We start from the raw sequence: 19,731 nt of genomic DNA, 5'->3' as shown, positions 1-19,731 counted from the left end.
TGCCATTTGGTATGTACATAGGAATCGGCGTTATAGGCAAAAATATGAGACTGTGTATATTATGGGCTGGACGATAAGTCCAATAAGTTAAGTTTAAAGGATTTTTTTTATATATAATTTTAACCGTCATTGCCTCATACTAATTTCTAATTCCCTTACGTTACGATGGGTTTGTTTGTAGAATTCACTGTTTCCAGGAATTTATAATCCCATGAGATTACAAATTCTAGGATTCATATAAATTCTTTGTGTATTTGGTAACTCAATCAAAATTTCTAGGATTTATAGAGTTTTCTTGTTTTAAAGTCTTTGTATTGTTTGGCATTACCCTCAAATCTTAAAATTGCATATATATAGGATTTAGAGTTTTTTAAAAAAAAAGGTCCATAAATCCATTGATAAGTTTTCTAGCAAATCTTACGGGGGTTTCGGACTCCATATGAAAGATTTACTAGAAAACTGGTTCCCGTAGGAAACGTGATTTCAAGGATTGGGGCAGCCAAACTTACATAAGGAAATATAATTCTACCAAATTTCCTGGACCCATAAATTCCACCTCTAAAATTTCACGTCCAAACCCACCATTTCCTCATACCCCTTAGATTTCTGATTTATGGAGGCAAAACAGTCAAAAGTTAATTTGGATACCAAATTTTAAAATGACTTATAAGAAAAATATTTTGACTTCTAACTTCTGCTTCTGGTATCCAAATCCATAGTCGATGGTCCCTGCATTCCCTGGATACAGGACATTTACCTTTGACCGAACAACCGAATAGCTTTTTTTTCTTTTTCTTTTTTGAAATAGAACAATCGACTAAGTGAAGTCTCTTCGCATTCCCACTCTTTCTTTCTCACATCCGATCGTCTCAAACCAATCGTATTGCAGACATACAAAGTTCCGGTATACGCAGACAACCATTTCATTTCTGGGTCAGAGTTCGTATACGTTTCACTCTAACCTGGGTATTAGGTGTTTGTTTTTATGCCCAAAAGACGTGAAGAGTTCTGACTTAGTGATTCGTTTCAGTATCTGGAGTTTAGTGGTCCATCATTTGTAGCAGGCCGGTAAAAAATCTGAACCTTGTGCATTTGGAGTTGAAGATAACTTGGAAGGTGTTCTTCCCTAGCATCTTCGGTGTTCACCCCTTCATCTATCTGCTTTTTTTGGTTTTTACCTCAAATGTTAATGGCCTTTACTTTGTTAGGTCATAAATGGGCAAGAAAAGATAAGTTGCTTCTGTTGGATTATATATTCAAAAGATTGATTACAAATAACACGAATTGTTCCACTATCCAGATTCAGGTCAGTGCATGCTTCTAGATTTAATTCATTTTCTCAGTTTTGTTGCAGCATCTTGAATATATTATACCACCATTGAACATAAGTAAACGGAGAAATGCCATGACATTATTTGGTACTGTCAGTTGTCATGATTATGTCCCACAAGTTCTACTTACTTAAAACGTAGTTACAATCAAATCATTGGTGATAATTCCAAAAATTAGTTGGATTACCAATACTGACTAGTGATTCCATGGTTGCAGATGTTCTCTGCCAAAGCTGATAAACAATCTGGGACCTGTAATAGTGTAGATGACGAGAATGAATGGGAGAAACTACTCAAACCTTTTGATATCGAAGAACTCAGAAATACGCTTTACGGGATAACTCCACATCAGCTTTGTAAAATACTTAAACTCCCCCTCAGCGTGCCCATATCTCTGGAGATATATGAATGGGCAGGTAGGCAGATCGGGTATTCTCATTCTTTTGATGTATACTATCTGTTGATTGATAAGCTTGGTGCTGAGCGTGAGTTCAGTGCTATAGATAAGTTATTATGCAAAATGAAGGAGGAAAAGATAGCCTTTAGAGAGGATTTATTTATTTTGATTATGAAGTGGTATGGGAAAGCAAGTTTACCAGGGAAAGCAACACAGGTTCTCGAGGAAATGGATGATCTTTTTGGCTGCAAACCCACTTTCAAATCTTATAATGTAGTATTGGATATCCTGGTAACTGGAAGCTGCCCTAAAACTGCTCATACAGTGTTTCTTAAAATGTTGAAGAGACGAGTTTCGCCGACTGTTTTCACCTTTTCCGTGGTCATGAAAGCCCTTTGCTCGGTGAATGAGGTGGATGCCGCGTGTTCACTTCATAGGAAAATGATCTTACATGGTTGTGTGCCCGACTCAATAATTTATCAGACTCTCATTCATGCCCTCTCCAAAGATAATAGGGTAGATGATGCCTATAATTTATTGCAAGAGATGATTGTAATGTACTGCACTCCTGATGTTGAAACCTTCAATGATATCGTGCAAGGTCTCTGCAGGTTCGGCCGGACAGAAAAAGCAACAGATTTAGTCAACAAGATGCTTCGCCGGGGATTAGTTCCAGATTCAGTTACTTTTGGGGTTTTGATGCATGGATTATGCAGAGAAGGGAAGGTTGATGATGCAAGAAATATCTTGGGGGAATTACCTAAACCTAAACGTAATGTTGTCATGTATAATACCTTGCTTAATGGGTATGTGAGTATAGGACGGTTCGATGAAGCTAAAGCTGTTATGTATGATGACATGTTACCTGCTGGGCACACCCCGAATCTGTTCACATATAACATCCTAATCCGTGGCCTATGCAAGTCTGGATCTTTGGGTTCAGCACATGAGCTGCTGCATGAAATGGCATTCAGGGGTTGCCAGCCGAATATATTCACGTATACAATATTGATCGATGGGTTTTGTAAGGAAGGTCGATTGCCAGAAGCTGCTAGCCTTCTGGAGGAGATTGCAGCTAAGGGAATTCGTCTGAACACTGTTATTCACAATTGCCTTATATCCGCACTTACCAAAAATGGAGAAGTTCATGAAGCTATGGATATATTTGAGAAAATGTCAAGTGAAGGATGTAAGGCTGATGTATTTACATTCAATTCTCTTATATATGGGTTGTGCAAGGCTGATCGTATGGAGGAGGCATTAGGCTTTTATCATGATATGTTATCAAAAGGCGTGATAGCCAACACTGTGACTTACAATACATTGATCCATGCCTTACTTAGGACGGGGAAGCTGCAGTTAGCTGAGGATGTTTTGCATGACATGGTTACAAGAGGGTGTTCCCTCGATGTAATCACATATAATGCCTTAATTAAAAAATACGTGACAGAAGAATCTGTTGACAAGGCTTGGGGAATGTACAATGGAATGATTGAAAAAGGTGTTGCTCCTAACAATGTTTCCTTCAACATGTTGGTTAATGGCCTTTGTAGAACAGGTAGAGTAGAAGAGGCATGTAAGCTTTTGACAGATAACATCGAGCAAGGTTTTGAACCAGACATGGTTTCTTATAATAGCATAATAAATGGTTTCTGCAAGGTGGGGCGTATTCACGAGGCAATGAAGTTACTAGATAAGTTAAACCACGCTGGGGTGAGGCCCGACATTATTACTTATAACACTATTATCAGTTGGTATTGCAAAGCAAGAATGCTTGACGACGCATACTTACTTCTACATAGAGGGGTGGAAAATGGGCTTACACCTAATTCCAGGACATGGTATATACTTATCTGCAACTTTATTAAAGAGATTGATGAATAATATAAATAAACTTCAGCAGGATTAACTGTGGGGACCATTATTGGTTGGCCTGTAAGTTGGATCCTTAAAAGCCTTGGCTTCAGAGGGTTGAAAGGATTCTGCAACTTCGGGAATTGACTCGTACTGACGACACATCTTGTGGAAATAGAAAGTTTCATCACTGATGTAAGCTTTGTTATCTCTTATGTCTTACATGAAGAACTTTACATTGCTTTATGCTGACGTATGTCTTTGTCGCTTTCACAGGCCTACCATCAAATGACAATTGCAATTTAAATATGCTACAGTTGTGTGCGGAACGGCTGAAGTATGTTAAATAAACCGTGCTTCCTCATTTCGGTAAAACAGCTTCTTACAATTTTGGTGTTATCTCTGCTCACATATAATGATATATATTGCCATTGATCTCTTTTCCCTTTTCTTATCCTTGCAAACTTACATCTAAATCTTTTAGACAATCTGAATGGAACTCTTGATTATTCCTCAATACCATAAGACATTGAATGCTTCATATAAGCTACTAGTTTGAGGACTAAGAATCAGTTAACTTAATTTGTGCAGGTGTACTTTCTGTAACTGCACTGTAAATCCTGCAGGCTACACATGCTAAGATCCAACAATTATCCAACATATTCACATACATGCGTTAGGGACTATGACTCACTAACCCCTTGAATAATTGTTTCTTTCGTTTAGAATCAACATTCTATTAGTGTAGTCCTGTCAGTAAATCACACATTTAAGTAAATTTTGATTTTCAGATCGCTGTTGTACAATACATGATTTCAGTAGATGTCTATGTCTCTTAGTTATGTATATTGACAAACAAAAAATGCCTCTATGTTTACTGGTTCAAGAGAAGAAAAATAAGATAGCTTACTGTTATGCTCACCACTGACGCACTTGCATACCAAGAGAAAAAATATCACTTAACTACTAATTTTCTTATGTTTGCCACTAGTTATGCTTTCGTAAAGATGACGAGGAATCATTATAAAACTATAAGTTATCGCTTCATAGCTTCAGAAAAAGTACCACTAAATTGTTCAAAAGCTTTATCTACTAGACATTACTTGAAGACAACCTTGATCTACTTTTTGCAGATGCAAGTCCTTCTAAAGCAAATTTTCATCGTTAGAATCATCATTGAAAGAGAGCAATATGATTGATAGTGTTCTAATTATGTATACACTCATGTATTCTGGTACGTCATTGTCTTGTAAAATTCCTCGAGTAGTTGAGTGTAACAGAAATGGCATGTTCAATGTGGACTTCATTAAATACACATATGTGCTAAGCTGAGAAAAACCCTAGGAAGATATGAAATGCTTCAATGACCAAGTGGCTAGTACATACTTCGAGATTGTACACTAAAAGTAAAATGAAGAAAGCAATTAACATTTACTGATGAACCTTGTCATTCATGCTGACTGTCAGTGTGAGTTGGCTTATTAGCATGCAAACCAAATCTTCTTGAGTTATAACTTATAATAACCCGAAGATGTGCATGTTAATAAAGATTATGTTGTTTTCTGTCATTATTGACTGTGATACTGTTTATAATCGTATTCTGCTATCAGTTGTTCACTAAATTGTGATCTATATCCCTACCATCTACTGTTGCTAGCTCAGTTCAAAGATTTGAGTTGGTCGACTATTTTCTACATGTATCTGTCCTCACTTGTACTTTATTTGGTTGCTTTTGACCCATTTCTTATCTGCATTCATGTGATGTTTCATTTTTTCTAGTGGTCGAAGAGGAGTGATGATGCACCAGCTGTACTAAACTGTTATATATAAACTAGAGGTATGACAAAAAACTCTGCTCTTAACATATCACATCAAACTTGACGCTGGAGTGCTCTCCATATTGTATAAAACTATAAAAGATATATCTCGAACCCCTCATTGTCAATTTACAGATGATGACGCCGATGAAGGTTTTGTGGGTGCTAATGTAGGAAGCTGGTGGAGAAGTATCAACTGTGAACACAGGCAAGTTGCCTTACCTTTAAGTAAAGTCACTGTTTCGTATTATGTGGTAGAAACCTCCTAGCTTTTTTTCTGAAAACGAGAGCTTCCTTGATAAATCAATATATTGATATATGCAAATCACTTGACGGTATCTGATTGCTCCATCAGTGTTTAGTACCTGTGTCTAGTAACTTCCTATTATGCAAATCTTATTTGGTTGGCACTTTAAAAACGGGCCTTGTTGTTATACGTGTTCTTCTGTCGTCTGTCAATCAGTAAACCAAATAAGCAATAATCTATTACTTCCTCTTTTCTTCTGATTTTGATGTTCTCTTATATAAAGTTATTATTAGTTAGCAGTTAACATCAAAGTATTGTCCTTGTAGATATGTCTATTACGGGGTTGTTGAAATTGGGACCTTTTGAAAATTGACAAAGTTGTCAATTTGTGTTGCACTTGTGAATGATGAAACAACTAAACTATCTGTTATTAACGACTGAAAATTAAGGATAGCTTGTTTTATCATGATAAATTTCGTAGATTTGACTAATCTTCTTTGAAGTGTTAAGGTCATTGCTTGTCATTTAAACTCCAAATTGCTAGTCATTTAATCTCCCACTCATTCTCCAAATTGTGATTTTGACTAGCAAGAAACACAATCACCAATTGCTGCCAGCTATTCATATTGCAATGAAGGATATAAGCCAAAATCTTGGTTACTTTCCATTATCTTTGGTGCACTCTGGGTCCCGTTATTTGAGGAAAATGAAGTCAGTGTTTGGGTGGGCGAGTGTGCTGATCTATATTTGCTTCTTACGCATTTGTTACGCCAATCTTCGCCAGGATGTAGTTCAACAGCTAGCTTCCCACCTTGCTACTAGTTTAAAGTTTTTAGTTTCTGGACGCCACCTTGCTACTAGCTATCCCAATGACTTGGTATACTTGGGAGATGAGATCAGATAATTCCCATACGCCCACCAAGTTAGCATTTATTTTGAGTTAGACACTCTGTCTAACTTGGACCAAAATAAAATTGGACAATCCAAAGAGAAGCTAATTGCAATTTGGTTTCACTTTTTTAAGGATCTCTGATAACATTTTATTGTTATTATTATCATCATAAGGAGAGCAGTACCATTTTGAGCTGTTGCCAGCAGTCTTACTAAATCCAGACTTGAGAAGCATGGAGAGAAAAACATTATGGGTAGTGATCATTGATAGGTCCCTCATCCCAACTCATCTCTCTATAGACAGGCGCAAAATGATCAAGAGTTTCCATGGAAGAACACTACAGTAGATGTGTAGATTCTAACTAAACCAATCCAGAGTCTCATCTCTATCCTAAATCTTACAATCCAATCAACCGAGCAGACATTATGTGTTGGTGGGTCACATAACTAACCACTTGCTGGTGAGTAATAATGCCCACACTGGATAAATCATTTTTTTTTAGAACAAAAGGAATAAGAAGACAAATAATGATAATAATGAATGAATTCAATAAAAAGTAAAAAGAGAAAAGACAACATAAAAAATGGAAGCAAGTAGGGAAATATCATTAGGGTCCTTTTTTCATTAATTTTTTAGACTCCTTACTAGGCTTGCTAACAGAATCTGGTAGGGTTTATTGTAGATTGTCTATTACCCTATTGAGTCTTGGGTAGCCTTGCTGCAACAATAGATTTAGAGGCATGTTTCAATCTTTGGTTGGCTGAAAACGCAATTCGATTCATGCATTTGGCAAGTGACTAAAGACCAGACTATGAATTCCCTCATAAAACTATTCCTGGAAAACCTTTGTGGTCGAGGGGAATTACATTCTTAAGAATCACATTCCACAGATCATGTGCGAAACAAATATATTCTTACAAATCTCCATCTATGGAACTATATGGCCCATGGATGCGAAATACCCAGTGATGGCTAAAAGTTGGGAGGAAGTCTTCACTGGAGGAATCAAAAGGGAAATTGCTCATCTCCCTTGTTGCAGGCATAATATCTGGAGAAACTAATATAGTTTTGTTTTTCTTTCTTTTTTGATGGAATAAGTAATCTATTTATTTATTCTCGTACTATTCAACCAGAATTTACAAAATGATTAGATAGATCTAATGATCTGTGCACATATATTATATTACACTAATTCAAAATATGCATGCTGGAAACATATTTACCTAGTTAATTAAAATTCTCTTTTAAGGACAACTAATTATAATCTTAAAACTAGAGAACGTTAAAAAAGAAATAGAAAAGTTTATTGAGGTTGTGGAGTTTTGAGAACAACCTTAGCAATACCATCTTGATTTACCACACCAGTAGTTTGTCTTGCATCAGTCTGAAATGGTGTGGGTACCACAACACCACCACCACCAGTAGCGGTGGTGTAATAAACTTGTCTACCAGTATTATCATATCCCATTTGTGTTGTATATCCACTTTCTGTACCCACTGGAACTCTGCTCACAGGTAATGCTGGTGTTCGGACCATACTGACACCATCTCCGTATCCACCACCACCAGTCATTCTCGTTGGTTGCGGTGGGGGTGGTCCCATCCCGTACACAGGTTCCCTGTAAACATCCTGCATCACTCTCTGTTGCGGCGTTCCATAGTAACCATGTTGTGGTCCTTGGTTAACTTGACCACTAACAGGTCGAGTTTGCTGGTACATATTGTTTGGTGCATAGCCACCCGGTGCATGAAGTAAATATGCCTGATGTTGTTGCTGCTGTAGTGGCGGTGGTTGATCAACAATTCCAGAAGGACCCACATGATATCCACCACTTACTGGCACTTGCCGCTCCTGTTGTTGCCAATAACCTGTAGGAACATTTGTTGGTAGAGTCGGTAACTGAGACGATGCCATCGGGGTTACAGTGGTTGCCGTCGCTGCAGCTGGTGCCATGACAGGTACCAGCTTTGGTTGTTGATCAGGAATTTTTTGTATGTAATGTTCTCCATGAAAAGCTCTAGCTAACATTTCATCAGTCTGTCTCTGAAACATAGCTTGTTCATGATTAGCAATTTGTAATCTCTGTATTTCATTAATTTGTCTTTGCATTTCTGCCCTAGAAACTATTGTTTCTCCTACCATTTGCCGAATCTCTTCTTTGGCCGAGGAATCAGATCCAGCTGACGATTTCTTCAGAGATTGGTCAGATACATCTCTGTGTAACTCTTGTCTTATTTCCTGTTGCTGCGTTTGTTGTTGTAGTTTAGCAGGAATGTTGCTGTTATTCTGTAACTGCGCTTTCTCGAAACCGAAAAGAAAATCTGAAGGAACCTTTACAGCAGCCGGTGGAGACGAAACAGAACTATCAAGTGATTGATTTATCAATGGATTGTTAACAGAATTCAACGCATCAACAAACCATTGTTGATTTGTTGTCTTCTGATTATCCGTAGAGACATTCGATGAAGTTGGCGACGAAGGATTATTATTATTATTATTCAATGAGAACAAAAATAATCTTAGCCTAGCAGGTTTATTAGATCCACCATTACTTCCACTATTACTACGATGATTAATAATAAGACGATCAAATTCAACCATCATATGTTCAAGATCTTCATCATTTGTAACAGAAATCAAAGCATCTAAATCCTCACCAGGTAATTGATATTTAAAATAAACATCATTATAATCAGATAATGAATTAAGTTTAGAAATGATACCAGAGAATTTAATATTTCTATCCACTGATAATATCTTTGTTTCTCCACCAATATACGTCAGTTGATTATCATGTGGCCTTGGTAAGATTTTACCGCCATAACTACACATGAATTTGACTTTGTAATTGGATTGTTCTTGATCCGGCCATGAATTCTCACAATCGATCTCTCTTGTTGATGATCTTGGTGATGAATCTCTTGAATCTGATGGATATGTTGGTTGAGTATAGTAATTCTCCATTTCTCTTTTAGGGTCGGAGATTGAAATTGAGATTGTTTTTTTTTTCCTCTTTACTGGTTAAGAATGGAATTTGATAATGTTTTGATCCATATTCTGGGTGAAGTTCTTCCTCCTCAATGGAGTTATACTAGACATGAGAGAAAAAGAGCGATGATTGTCATCTCTTCGTGATTGTGGGACCCACGTTTGGACCCACCATAGTTTGATTGATTGACTAGGCTGCGTGGAAGACAGTGCACGAGAAAAAACTAAGATTCCGGTGAGGTGGCACTTGGTTTTATTACGAGTTTCTGCTGTTTGATGATACAGTACGTCAGTACCGGTTTGTTTAGTAACTTGTTTTCTGTCGACTGTTGGATTGTATGTATATGTGACGCGTTTAGTGGGTCCTAGCACCTGAGATAGCGTGATAGTTTTCGTTAGATTTTGCGGAGAAAACGATTTATGGATTAAACTATGACTATGTACCATAATCACTCCCGTGGTCCCCACTTGTATTTTAGAAGTTGGATTTCGCTATATCTTTCTTTTCCTCTCTACTATAGTGTGTGGGTGGGGAAAAATAAGGTTTACTTCAAAGATCAGTCCAAATATACGGTTTAGTTCAGCTCGAGTCGACTATGAAAAGTACATTGGTAATCCTTATTATAATTTAGCCAAAATACTTGCATTTTGATCCAAAATAATTCACGATGATGTCAACAATTTTAAATAATATATAAATAATTAAAAAAACAATTTATCTTTCAAATCGTTCGTCCAAAATTCACAAACTTTATATATTCGGAAAGTTTTTTTCAAGATCTACAGAAAGAGTACTCATATGACCATATAATTTTCACTTTTTAATTTTTTCTAATTCACATTAGTGTACAATTATGTACACATCGACAACAATACAGAAAGTTCAACATTCATGATATTCAGACTGCCACCCTAATTTGCACATAAAGACAAAAATATCAACCACGCCAAGCTCTTGATGTATAATGACTGGATTTGCATTGGATGGTTTAGCAGTAACCTGCATCCAGGACAAAATAATAAAACATAAGAAACCACAACTTAAAAAAGAAGTGATATCCTTTCACCAACAACCACATAAAAAACAAAGAAAAGAAAACGATCAAAATAAAAATGTTAGGCGATTATTAACTTAAAGAGACACAGTCCATTTGGACCTAACTGCACAAAATTAATATGACCTCGTACGACCCCAATACAATGATTTATTGCACTTTACCGAAAATGAGATTATTAAATGAACATGTTTCCACTTTCTATGTATCAATCACTAATGTTAATGAATCATTAGAATTCATGAGACAAGACAAGATGCACCAATTTATACACACACAACTAGAATCTTGTACCTTAAGCACCAATAATAGCAACATAAACACTACTACATGCTTATAGACCTAAACTACTAGGTATATGAAGAAAAATTGTGAAATAGTAGGCTAACAAAAATTCATATCAGCAAACACGAACCAAAGTTTTCCTTTCTTACAAATCAGTGACATGCTGCAAACCTAAGTGAAATATTCTAGGGTACAATAGAACTTCCAAAACACAAAAAATATAATATCAACGAAAAAAAAGAACCATAACTTTGAAACATGCATAAAGCCGATAATTCACAACTACACACAAAACTATTTTTCATGGGAATTATACAGGTGCACCAATATGTACACCGTTGTAAAACATGGGAAACTTACTTTTTCATGCAAAATACACAGGTGCACCAATATGTACACCCCTTCTAAGCATGCACAAAACAATCACTCGTAACCACCCACAAACCTAATTTTTCATGGAAAATACACAGGTCCACCAATATATACACCACTATAAAACATGCATAAAAACGATCATTTATAACCACACATAAACCTACTTTTATTTGGGAATTTTACGGGTGCACCAATATGTACACCCCTGCAAAACATGTATAAAATCTAATTTTTCAGCTAAGATATCCTAATGCAAAAAATCCTATTATCAACTGAGACCATCATTAAGGTGGGCATCAAAAAGGGAACAAGTATACAATTAGACCAAATAGCTTTCATCGTGTTGCAACATCTTGGGTTGTAAGCATAGCAGCATGAAGCGAGAACCCATCTTTATCAGCTTTGACCTTCATTCCCCCTACAATTGAAAGAAAGAAAAAGGTTCAGAATTAAAGACATATATTTTACTAATGATCTAATGCCTACACAATCAATTGATCCAATCCACATCAAAAGGTTTAACATATAAGATAAATGAAAGACAAATATAAAAACAAGGCTCAATCATCCATGGGGAAACAAATATCTCATAATAACAACATAAACACAACTACATGCATAGCAGTGAAAACTACTAGGATAAATCAAGCAAAATTGTGAAATAATTAGCTAAAACAAATTCATACAAGAAATAAGAATCATAGTTTCCCTTCCTAACAAATCCGTCATATGTTGCAAATCAGATTGATAATACTATGGCCCAGTACAGATGTACGACTATTTGCAAATTAAAAATCAACCTGTGTGCAATGATGTACACAATAACGTTCAACATGTGTACAATTATCTACACATTAGCTAATAGGTGTACAACAATGTGCACATAAAAAGTCAATGTGTACAATTATGTACACATTAAGAATTAACATGTGTACAACTATGTACATATTAACAATTCAATATAAAAACAACTGAAAGTCATATTTTACATGAGACCTGATTCATTCATGAACGAAATCTGATTAACTTGTTTATAACATTATTACTGCAGCTACAAAGTAGAGGTGTTTATGGGTTTGATTTGAGACCATCCATAAAAAATGCTACATTCTTTATGCTCATTTATGAATGAATGCACCACAATAAAAGTAAGGCCTAATTGAAATCTTCTAATCAGATGCATTTCTAAGTCCATTAATTGGTATCTCCTAAAAGTCTTTTTGCGATCTAAACAACTAGTTTGCAGCAGACCTATCAAAAATCATTTACCAAGCCTATTTGTCACGATCATAAAATTCATTATTACAAAAATAAGGATACGCATAAGAAGAAATATGTATAACACCTAACTTCTAGGAAGTCATCCAAGAAGTATCAAAGATAATTCTTCTGGAGAATTTGTAATAGCAAACCAAATAAGGTGGGAAAAGAAATACCACTAAGATGCAACCAATTACTACAAAGGCAAAATTATGTGCACATAAAAAAGTTAAATCTAGGATTTGTTGTTGAATCTACAGGTGGTCACTAAACTTGGTCATTGCCTTTACTAGATTTTGATTTTCTACAGATAAAAAATATATAGACACCGTCAGGTACAAGTTACCGAAGAAAAAATTTGTGGTTTTGATTCTGTCAAAAATGGTTAGCAAGGAAAAACATGAATAAAAAAAACTAACCTTATTTATCCAACTCAGTAATGCAAACACACAATAACATGAGGTAACATATCTAATATAAGTCATAAAGATTGTTACACACCCATTTCATCGTGAGGAAAACCATGTTTGTCATGAGTATAACTAAAACCAGTTCAAGATGCCCACAAATCATATATATAACTCAAATTTTCAAACAGATTCAAGAGGTAATTCAGTTTTCTTCCCACGATGAAGGAACTGACTTAGGTGAACAAAATGTTTCCTGATGTTGCGGTGTATCTTCTTGTACACTGGTTATGTTCCCAGGTTTCGAGTAATAAAGTTAAGTGTTTGGACTCAACCAACACCTAATAAGATAAAGATTCCGATTAAATATTTCATAGAGACATTTCATTTAATGTGGCAACTATATTGTATGACGGTGACGATAAGAAAGTAAAGGTGTTTAAAACTCAGAAAACGGAAAGATAGAGATAACTTACAAGCCAATGAAATCTAGACCACGAAATCAACAGCTGAAGTAATGTGTTTCAGGGTAAAAACAATCAACTCCGTCAGCCTTTGAATGCTTCAGAAATCTTGCGAATACATAGTTCTAGTAATCTTGCAAGAGAAATCAAATATTATTTCATATTTTCTTTGCTGCAACTCCATCACCTGCAACACATACTTTGTCTATAAGCTACATAACACATGGATTCAGGTGTTGAGAAGTGCACCACTCACTTTTTCTATAAGCTACATATTGAAGTTGCAGGTGTACAATTATGTACACATTAACAATAACCAGGTGTACAGCTATGTACACATTAATATACAACATGGGTACAACTATATACACATACACAACACACTCGACAACTTATAGTTTGAGTAAAATAGGAAAGTGATAATCCTAATGCTGTATAAACCGGATTTCTTTCATATAATTATGTAATGTTTAAAAAATAAACAAACTAAAAATGTTATTGTTTCCTCGCTACCTATAAAACAATGGCCATCTCATTTTCATTAAATGACGATTGTAAAAATGATTTACCCGTCCATCATGAAATATTATTAAAATTCTAAAAAATAATTTTCAAACATATATAAATACAAAGGGGATGCAAGTATAACAAGTGACTGTTTTATGTAAACGAATCGAAATCACCATAATCCTAAACCGGAAAAAGTTGTAGTGAATCTATGCTACTAACGGAACTCACAACCATCGGGAATTTATGTACCAAAAAATGGTCCAAAGAAAATGAGCTTCTAACAGGAAAAAAAAAAGGGAAAAAAATATAAACTCACAAAGCCCATAGCTTAACAGAGAATGGAGAATTCATACCATGATAATACCAATTAGAGTTTTCATTATTGACAACTAAATATACAATTTAAAGAATAAAAAAGCTTGCATTAATTAATAATAAACAAAAGTTTCATAATCAACAAAGTCAACTAAAGCTCTTGTTAGTTAACAACACACAGGGAATTTAATCGGAACTATTAAAGCATTCAAACAAATTAACGAATAAGTGAAAGAAATTTTCATTTCTTATCAAGCATGTGTTGTTCCTATTGAAAGAAAAGAATTTCAATCTGCTACCGTCATTCACCTTAGTTCTATTTTTCATTCTAGGATGGAATAATAAGAAACAAATCAATGTTAATATATTTTAAAACACTTGGCCAATTAAGAGATAGTTCTGTATCAAAATATCCACCAATGTGCTACAAATTTAACGCGATACATGTGGAGGCATATCAAAAATATCAAATATGGAAACACATACATGAAGTGCATATGAAGAACCTTAAATTAAGTCCATATGCTTGTTTTCAAGTCCTCGGGGAAAACTTCTAAATTATCCCGTGTTTGAAAGTATTTCATTTCAAAATTAGTTGATGGATAATGAAGATTTAGATTCGTTGATTATGAATATGAAATCATATTTTAAGATCGGAAAAAAAGATTGAGAGATCAATCAAAACTTATACATGAACCCTAAAAAAATGAATTGTTTCCCCTAAATTATAGGTCAAAATGAAATAGTGATGAGATAATCTTAGGTTAGAAGGAAATAAAAATTTAAGAAGAAAAAAATACCTTTCTCTCACCAATTTTCAGTGAGTCATCGGATTTCATCCGGAATAGGGAATATGATTACAAATATCATCATCAACTATAAGTAATTTCTTCTTCGGGAACAAAGATCAGATCGATTGGTGTTTACGATCATAATAAACAGTAACCAAAATCAAATTTAAACCTGAAAAACTTTCTCCATCAAAAATCTTCTCTCTCTAACGCTCTTTCCTACAGACAAAAAATCTCAGATCTAGAGTAAAAGTATTGAAATATAGATTGAAATACTAAAGGATGATTTGGATAATAAAATAACGTAAGAAATATAGAATCGGTGAGAATTTGGACTGACTCGTCCATATTTGGACTAAACAGTTGGAGGCGGGGATTTTTTGGACTAGAGAGTACTAGGCCTGAGATGAGTGGACTAAAACGTCCCAAGCCCGGTAATATTGGGACTAAACGTCAATTTCTACGTGTGGATGATGGTACTAGCCCACCCTTACTTCCGTCGCAGGACTCGAAGGAACTCGCCTGATTGAGGTATAAAAGCAACTTCAACGAGACCGAATGAATAAATCTTCAAATACAAAGCTTTGTTCATTGTGTCTCGGATTGAATTCATCCGTTCCATTTGCACTGATCGGCTCAAGTTGAGTTGAGACTCGGTTCCAGCAGAGTTGGTGCTTGTCCTAGATTGAGCCAGTCGACATTTAATGAGCCGTCAATGGCTAATTTTATTTAACTTCTCTTCCTATATATTCAGCTGATTCCAACTACAGTATCACATCTTCTCCACTTTCTACACTTAGAAAATTCTTGTAATTGCACTTCAATCACGCCTTCATCACTCACCAAGATTTATAATTTTACTTCACTAACAATTCTTACAATTGCACTTTAATCCCACCTTATAATTTCACTTTATTATTTGTATAACAAATTCTCATACAAAATGGCAAGTCAAGCAAATACACAGAATATTGCATCACAAATAGTTCGCGGTCCGAAGTTCAGTTTGGAGGAAGATAAAGCTATCTGCGAAGCTTATGTAGTACTTACGCTTGATCCAATCAATGGTATTCAACAGCCACATCATACGCTTTGGGGAAATATTTTTACAAACTTTTGTCAGGAAACCGGGAATCCAAAAGACCGTGATGCTTCCGGGTTGTCACATCGTTTTGGTGCAATCAGCAAAGACATGAACAGTTGGGTTGCTTTGATGATGCAGATGAAACAAAAAAGAGGAAGTGGTGATACCGTTGTTGATGTGGGAAGTTGCACTTACATATTGTGAGGGTATATTTTTAAATCTATTATCAATTTGTTGCAATAGCTAATTTATATATTGTTGAAACTGCAACAACGAAAAACAAGAGAGGAATGGTAAAAAAACAGAACTTCGAGTTTCAAGCACGAAGCATGCTTCTACATCCTTAGAAAGCTCAAGCGATATAACTATGATCTGTTGGATGGATATGATGTACCATAGGAATCCCCTTACGAGACCGGTGGATCCCAACATGGTAGTCAATCTCAGTGTGGTGGATCTCGACATGGTTCTCAAGGTTCTCTTTATTCTTCACCTGAAACAAACTCAAACCTTCAACCCAACACTGGTGCACCAGTAAATGGTAATTATAATCTGGATGTAAATGGAAATGATAATGTGTAGGATGGAATGGAATGGGTGTGATAAAAGCAAAAAAAAACTCAGAAAGGCAGCGCAAGATGCTGCTCAATCATCAATTTCAGTTGATTTTAAGCTTCAAGATTATTTTGAAAAACAAGAAAAAAATGATGTGGATAAATTAGTTGAACGTAAGAAAATGGCTACAGAAATGAAGAAAGGTTGTAAGGAAGTTGAAAAAAATATTTTTAATGCGCACATGCGAGGAATTGTGGAAATGGACACTTCCAAGATGAATCGGGCACAACTGAAATTCTGGCAGGATAAATTTAATACAATTCAAGTACATAAGGCCCAGGAGCGGCCACCACCAACTAAAGGATATTCTTCTGAGGAAGAAGAGGTCCATGAGGAGGATATCGACTACGCCATCACATTGTCTTAGTTTTTTAAATTAATGACTTAATTGTTAGTTTAACTTGTTTTGCGTAATCCTTTGTTTAAATTAAATGTAATCCATTTAGTTAAGTTTCAATTCAATCCTTATTTGCAATTTAAATTATCAGAGTACACGAATCAAAGTACATGAATTAAACTACCGAAATCAAAGTACACAAAACAAATTACACTAAAAGAAAACTAAATCTTGTGAGGGTTTCCTCTCTTCTAACATTCTATAATCTCTTGCAGGCACACCCCATGCGGGTTGAACATCTTTCCTCAAATCTTTATCTGGATAATGAACCCAGGTTTTATCCCGTCGAGTTTCTTCAATTACCATATTGTGCAAAATGATGCAGGTGAGCACAACTCTATTCATTTATATTGGTTTAATTGAACGACATGATCATGATCCATTATATGGAACTTTCTCTTCAAAATTTCAAATGCTCGTTTCACATCCTTCCATCACGCCATCTGTCTTTTTTAATACAACCGTTGAGCGCGGCTCATATTTCATGTTTATAGGTATCTCATCGTAAGCGTGAATTTAAGTTGACAACGCTGGAAAAATTCCGTCTGCCAGAAAATACCCCAAATTATAGTGATTTCCGTTGATGGTGAAATTGGCAGCTAGAGCATTTCTTTTAGAGCATAACTCGGTCGAACTCACGAGTGTTGCTATCTCAAGATTGTTGTCAAATTTAGTTGTCAAAACTATATCTTGATTTCTAGTCTATAATTAGTTAAGTCTCGGTCTAGGATAGATGTAATTGAGAAACGAACCAATCATCATTTGCGTTCTACCATTTGAAGGCGAAGGTCACTCGAAGCTTTTGGATAACTTCATCAACAAAAGGTAAGTGAAGACTGAACCACCTATTTCTCAAGTTATATTCACTTTTCTATCCTTGAGACGTTTGTCGCATAACTAATTAGACTACCTTGCATAGACATGAATTTCGAGTTGAGAACTAATTATTTAGTTTACGAATTTCTAGAAATATAATGACTAAGATTAATGAACATTGTTCATACTTGATAAATTTCGGTGGAGAACAATTTATTGTTCAAAACCAAAATCAGGATTCAAGTTTATCATTCGAAAATAGCCTGGAACGGTGATACATGTCATTGATGTTATTTGAGAATGTTTCGAATTGATTTAGAGAAAAATAGAGAACTACTATATTCGAAATACGAGACAGTATTATCAGTCTTACAAACTGAGATAAGTGTTATACGTCTGAAGCTGTATTACATGTACTCGTACATGTAGCGGAGTAGCTATATATCGAATTACAGATTTGTGTGATACGCATATTCGTATGCACATCATGGGAAAATATGTTTGTTTCGTGATCCAGATAAGTATGAATATTCGTGTGCAAACCATTTCAGAACTGTGGTAAGGGGACCGGGTTTAAGTATCCAAACCGGTATGTGAACCAATATAGTTCTATGTTCATGAACCAGTTCAGTACCCAAACCGGTACGCAAACTGAAAAGGTTATGTGAACTCCAGAACCGGTAAAGTTTTAAGGTTTCCAAACTGGTATGCGAACTGAAAAAGTTCTGTCAACTCCGGATATCAGTTTTGCACCTAAGTTTGCAAATCGGTACGTGAACTGAAAAAGTTATGTGAACTACGGAACTCGGTTTTTCTCATTAGCTTGCAAACTAGTCCGCGTACCATGACTCATCCGACTCACGAACGACTCATGTATTTATACTTTGTGCATTTACCAACTATGTCGATTATGATTCAATTGTGATTAAATCATTTCTATGAGATAATGTGCATTTGATCAATTCTCTAAAAACACTAGACCTATTTGATCACGTGATTGTGACTCAAGATAAATGTCTTTGTGTTCATGAAAATGAGTGTTAAGCTTTTAAGTTCAAACCAGCTAATTTCGGCTAACTATGTTGAACATAGTCTTTGTACATGGTTCGTTTATGGTTTACCTAACCATAGTCTATATTTTTTTTATGTGAATGAGATTCAAAGTTTTCATCTAACGGTGAACATTGTTTGCTTGGTTCCAAATCTATCTTAGCTTAAACCTAAAGCAACCTATGTTTTAAATGTCTATATAAGGGGAACTCTTGGCAACTGGGATCTTTGAATCCTGACACTACTTTTTGGTGTGTACCAGTTGTATATAGAGTCTTCCTCTTTAGAAACCCTTTTAGTGTTTAACGACTATCAAAGACTTCATTCGGATTCGTGAAGCCAGGTCCAGTTATCTTTTTATATTGATAACTTGAGTATCCTGATCTTGTACGATCGTTGATTTATCACTTGAACAAGATAGATAGAAATCACAAAATTCTCTTCGTCTCAACATTGTGATTCCGCAAGTTTTATACTTGTGAGATGAATAATAATCTAGGCTGCACTTCGGGTTGCATAAGTCCGGATTTTGAGGATAGCTAGACTTTTGTAAAATTGTTATCGATTTCCAACACCTTGATCCTGCGTTTGATTTGATCATCCGATTCGATTGTAATCAGGAAATAAATTATATAGGCTTAATCTGTGGGAAGCATATTTGGTTTAAAGTCTTCAATTGAGTTGAAGCAACTCTTAGTTGGTGTGACGTCATCTAAGGAACTCAATTACGCGGAGTCCTGCTGGGATTCAAGAGGCGTAAGGAGCGCGAATCTACCTGAA

The 19,731-nt window shown here is 35.5% G+C and overlaps 3 protein-coding genes across 9 annotated transcripts; 2 read left to right on the top strand and 1 right to left on the bottom strand.

Moving 5' to 3' along the window:
- The first annotated feature begins 851 nt into the window (after positions 1-851).
- Positions 852-5,998, top strand: LOC113330570 (pentatricopeptide repeat-containing protein At5g64320, mitochondrial-like). 7 transcript variants are annotated; one of them, XM_026577375.1, is made up of 6 exons: positions 852-1,068; positions 1,209-1,306; positions 1,549-3,777; positions 3,859-3,951; positions 5,362-5,419; positions 5,535-5,998. In XM_026577375.1, the coding sequence occupies exon 3, from the start codon at positions 1,549-1,551 to the stop codon at positions 3,610-3,612; it is 2,064 nt and encodes a 687-aa protein (XP_026433160.1). In that variant the 5' UTR covers positions 852-1,068; positions 1,209-1,306; the 3' UTR covers positions 3,613-3,777; positions 3,859-3,951; positions 5,362-5,419; positions 5,535-5,998. The 7 variants fall into 7 exon arrangements, with proteins under 7 accessions (XP_026433160.1, XP_026433159.1, XP_026433158.1 ...); XM_026577374.1 differs by having other exon boundaries at positions 852-1,116; XM_026577373.1 differs by adding an exon at positions 4,716-4,816 and having other exon boundaries at positions 852-1,306; positions 3,859-3,919.
- Positions 5,999-7,619: 1,621 nt separating this feature from the next.
- On the bottom strand, positions 7,620-9,637 carry LOC113330536. Its single transcript, XM_026577338.1, has 2 exons — positions 8,679-9,637; positions 7,620-8,582 (listed from the first exon to the last, which is right to left on the bottom strand). The coding sequence occupies exons 1-2, from the start codon at positions 9,501-9,503 to the stop codon at positions 7,842-7,844; spliced, it is 1,566 nt and encodes a 521-aa protein (XP_026433123.1). The 5' UTR covers positions 9,504-9,637; the 3' UTR covers positions 7,620-7,841.
- A 6,295-nt stretch (positions 9,638-15,932) lies between these two features.
- On the top strand, positions 15,933-17,055 carry LOC113330506. The gene is made up of 2 exons (XM_026577309.1): positions 15,933-16,273; positions 16,656-17,055. Exons 1-2 carry the CDS (start codon positions 15,933-15,935, stop codon positions 17,053-17,055), a joined length of 741 nt encoding a protein of 246 aa, XP_026433094.1.
- Positions 17,056-19,731: the final 2,676 nt, after the last annotated feature.

The sequence above is a fragment of the Papaver somniferum genome, unplaced genomic scaffold, assembly GCF_003573695.1.
Source record: "Papaver somniferum cultivar HN1 unplaced genomic scaffold, ASM357369v1 unplaced-scaffold_118, whole genome shotgun sequence".
NCBI lineage: Eukaryota > Viridiplantae > Streptophyta > Magnoliopsida > Ranunculales > Papaveraceae > Papaver > Papaver somniferum.
The sequence above is the reverse complement of the archived record's forward strand: the minus strand, read 5'-3'. Positions and strand labels throughout refer to the sequence as shown.

Bases quoted from the DNA above. Each gene is read 5' to 3' on its own strand.
- LOC113330536 (XM_026577338.1), bottom strand. From the start codon at position 9,503: ATGGAGAATTACTATACTCAACCAACATATCCATCAGATTCAAGAGAT. The intron at 8,583-8,678 runs GTAGGAGAAACA...GCTATGTTTCAG, and splicing joins AAGAAGAGATTCGGCAAATG to AGACAGACTGATGAAATGTT.
- LOC113330506 (XM_026577309.1), top strand. From the start codon at position 15,933: ATGGCAAGTCAAGCAAATACACAGAATATTGCATCACAAATAGTTCGC. The intron at 16,274-16,655 runs GTGAGGGTATAT...GATAATGTGTAG, and splicing joins GGAAGTTGCACTTACATATT to GATGGAATGGAATGGGTGTG.
- LOC113330570 (XM_026577372.1), top strand. From the start codon at position 1,184: ATGTTAATGGCCTTTACTTTGTTAGGTCATAAATGGGCAAGAAAAGAT. The intron at 1,307-1,548 runs GTCAGTGCATGC...CCATGGTTGCAG, and splicing joins GTTCCACTATCCAGATTCAG to ATGTTCTCTGCCAAAGCTGA.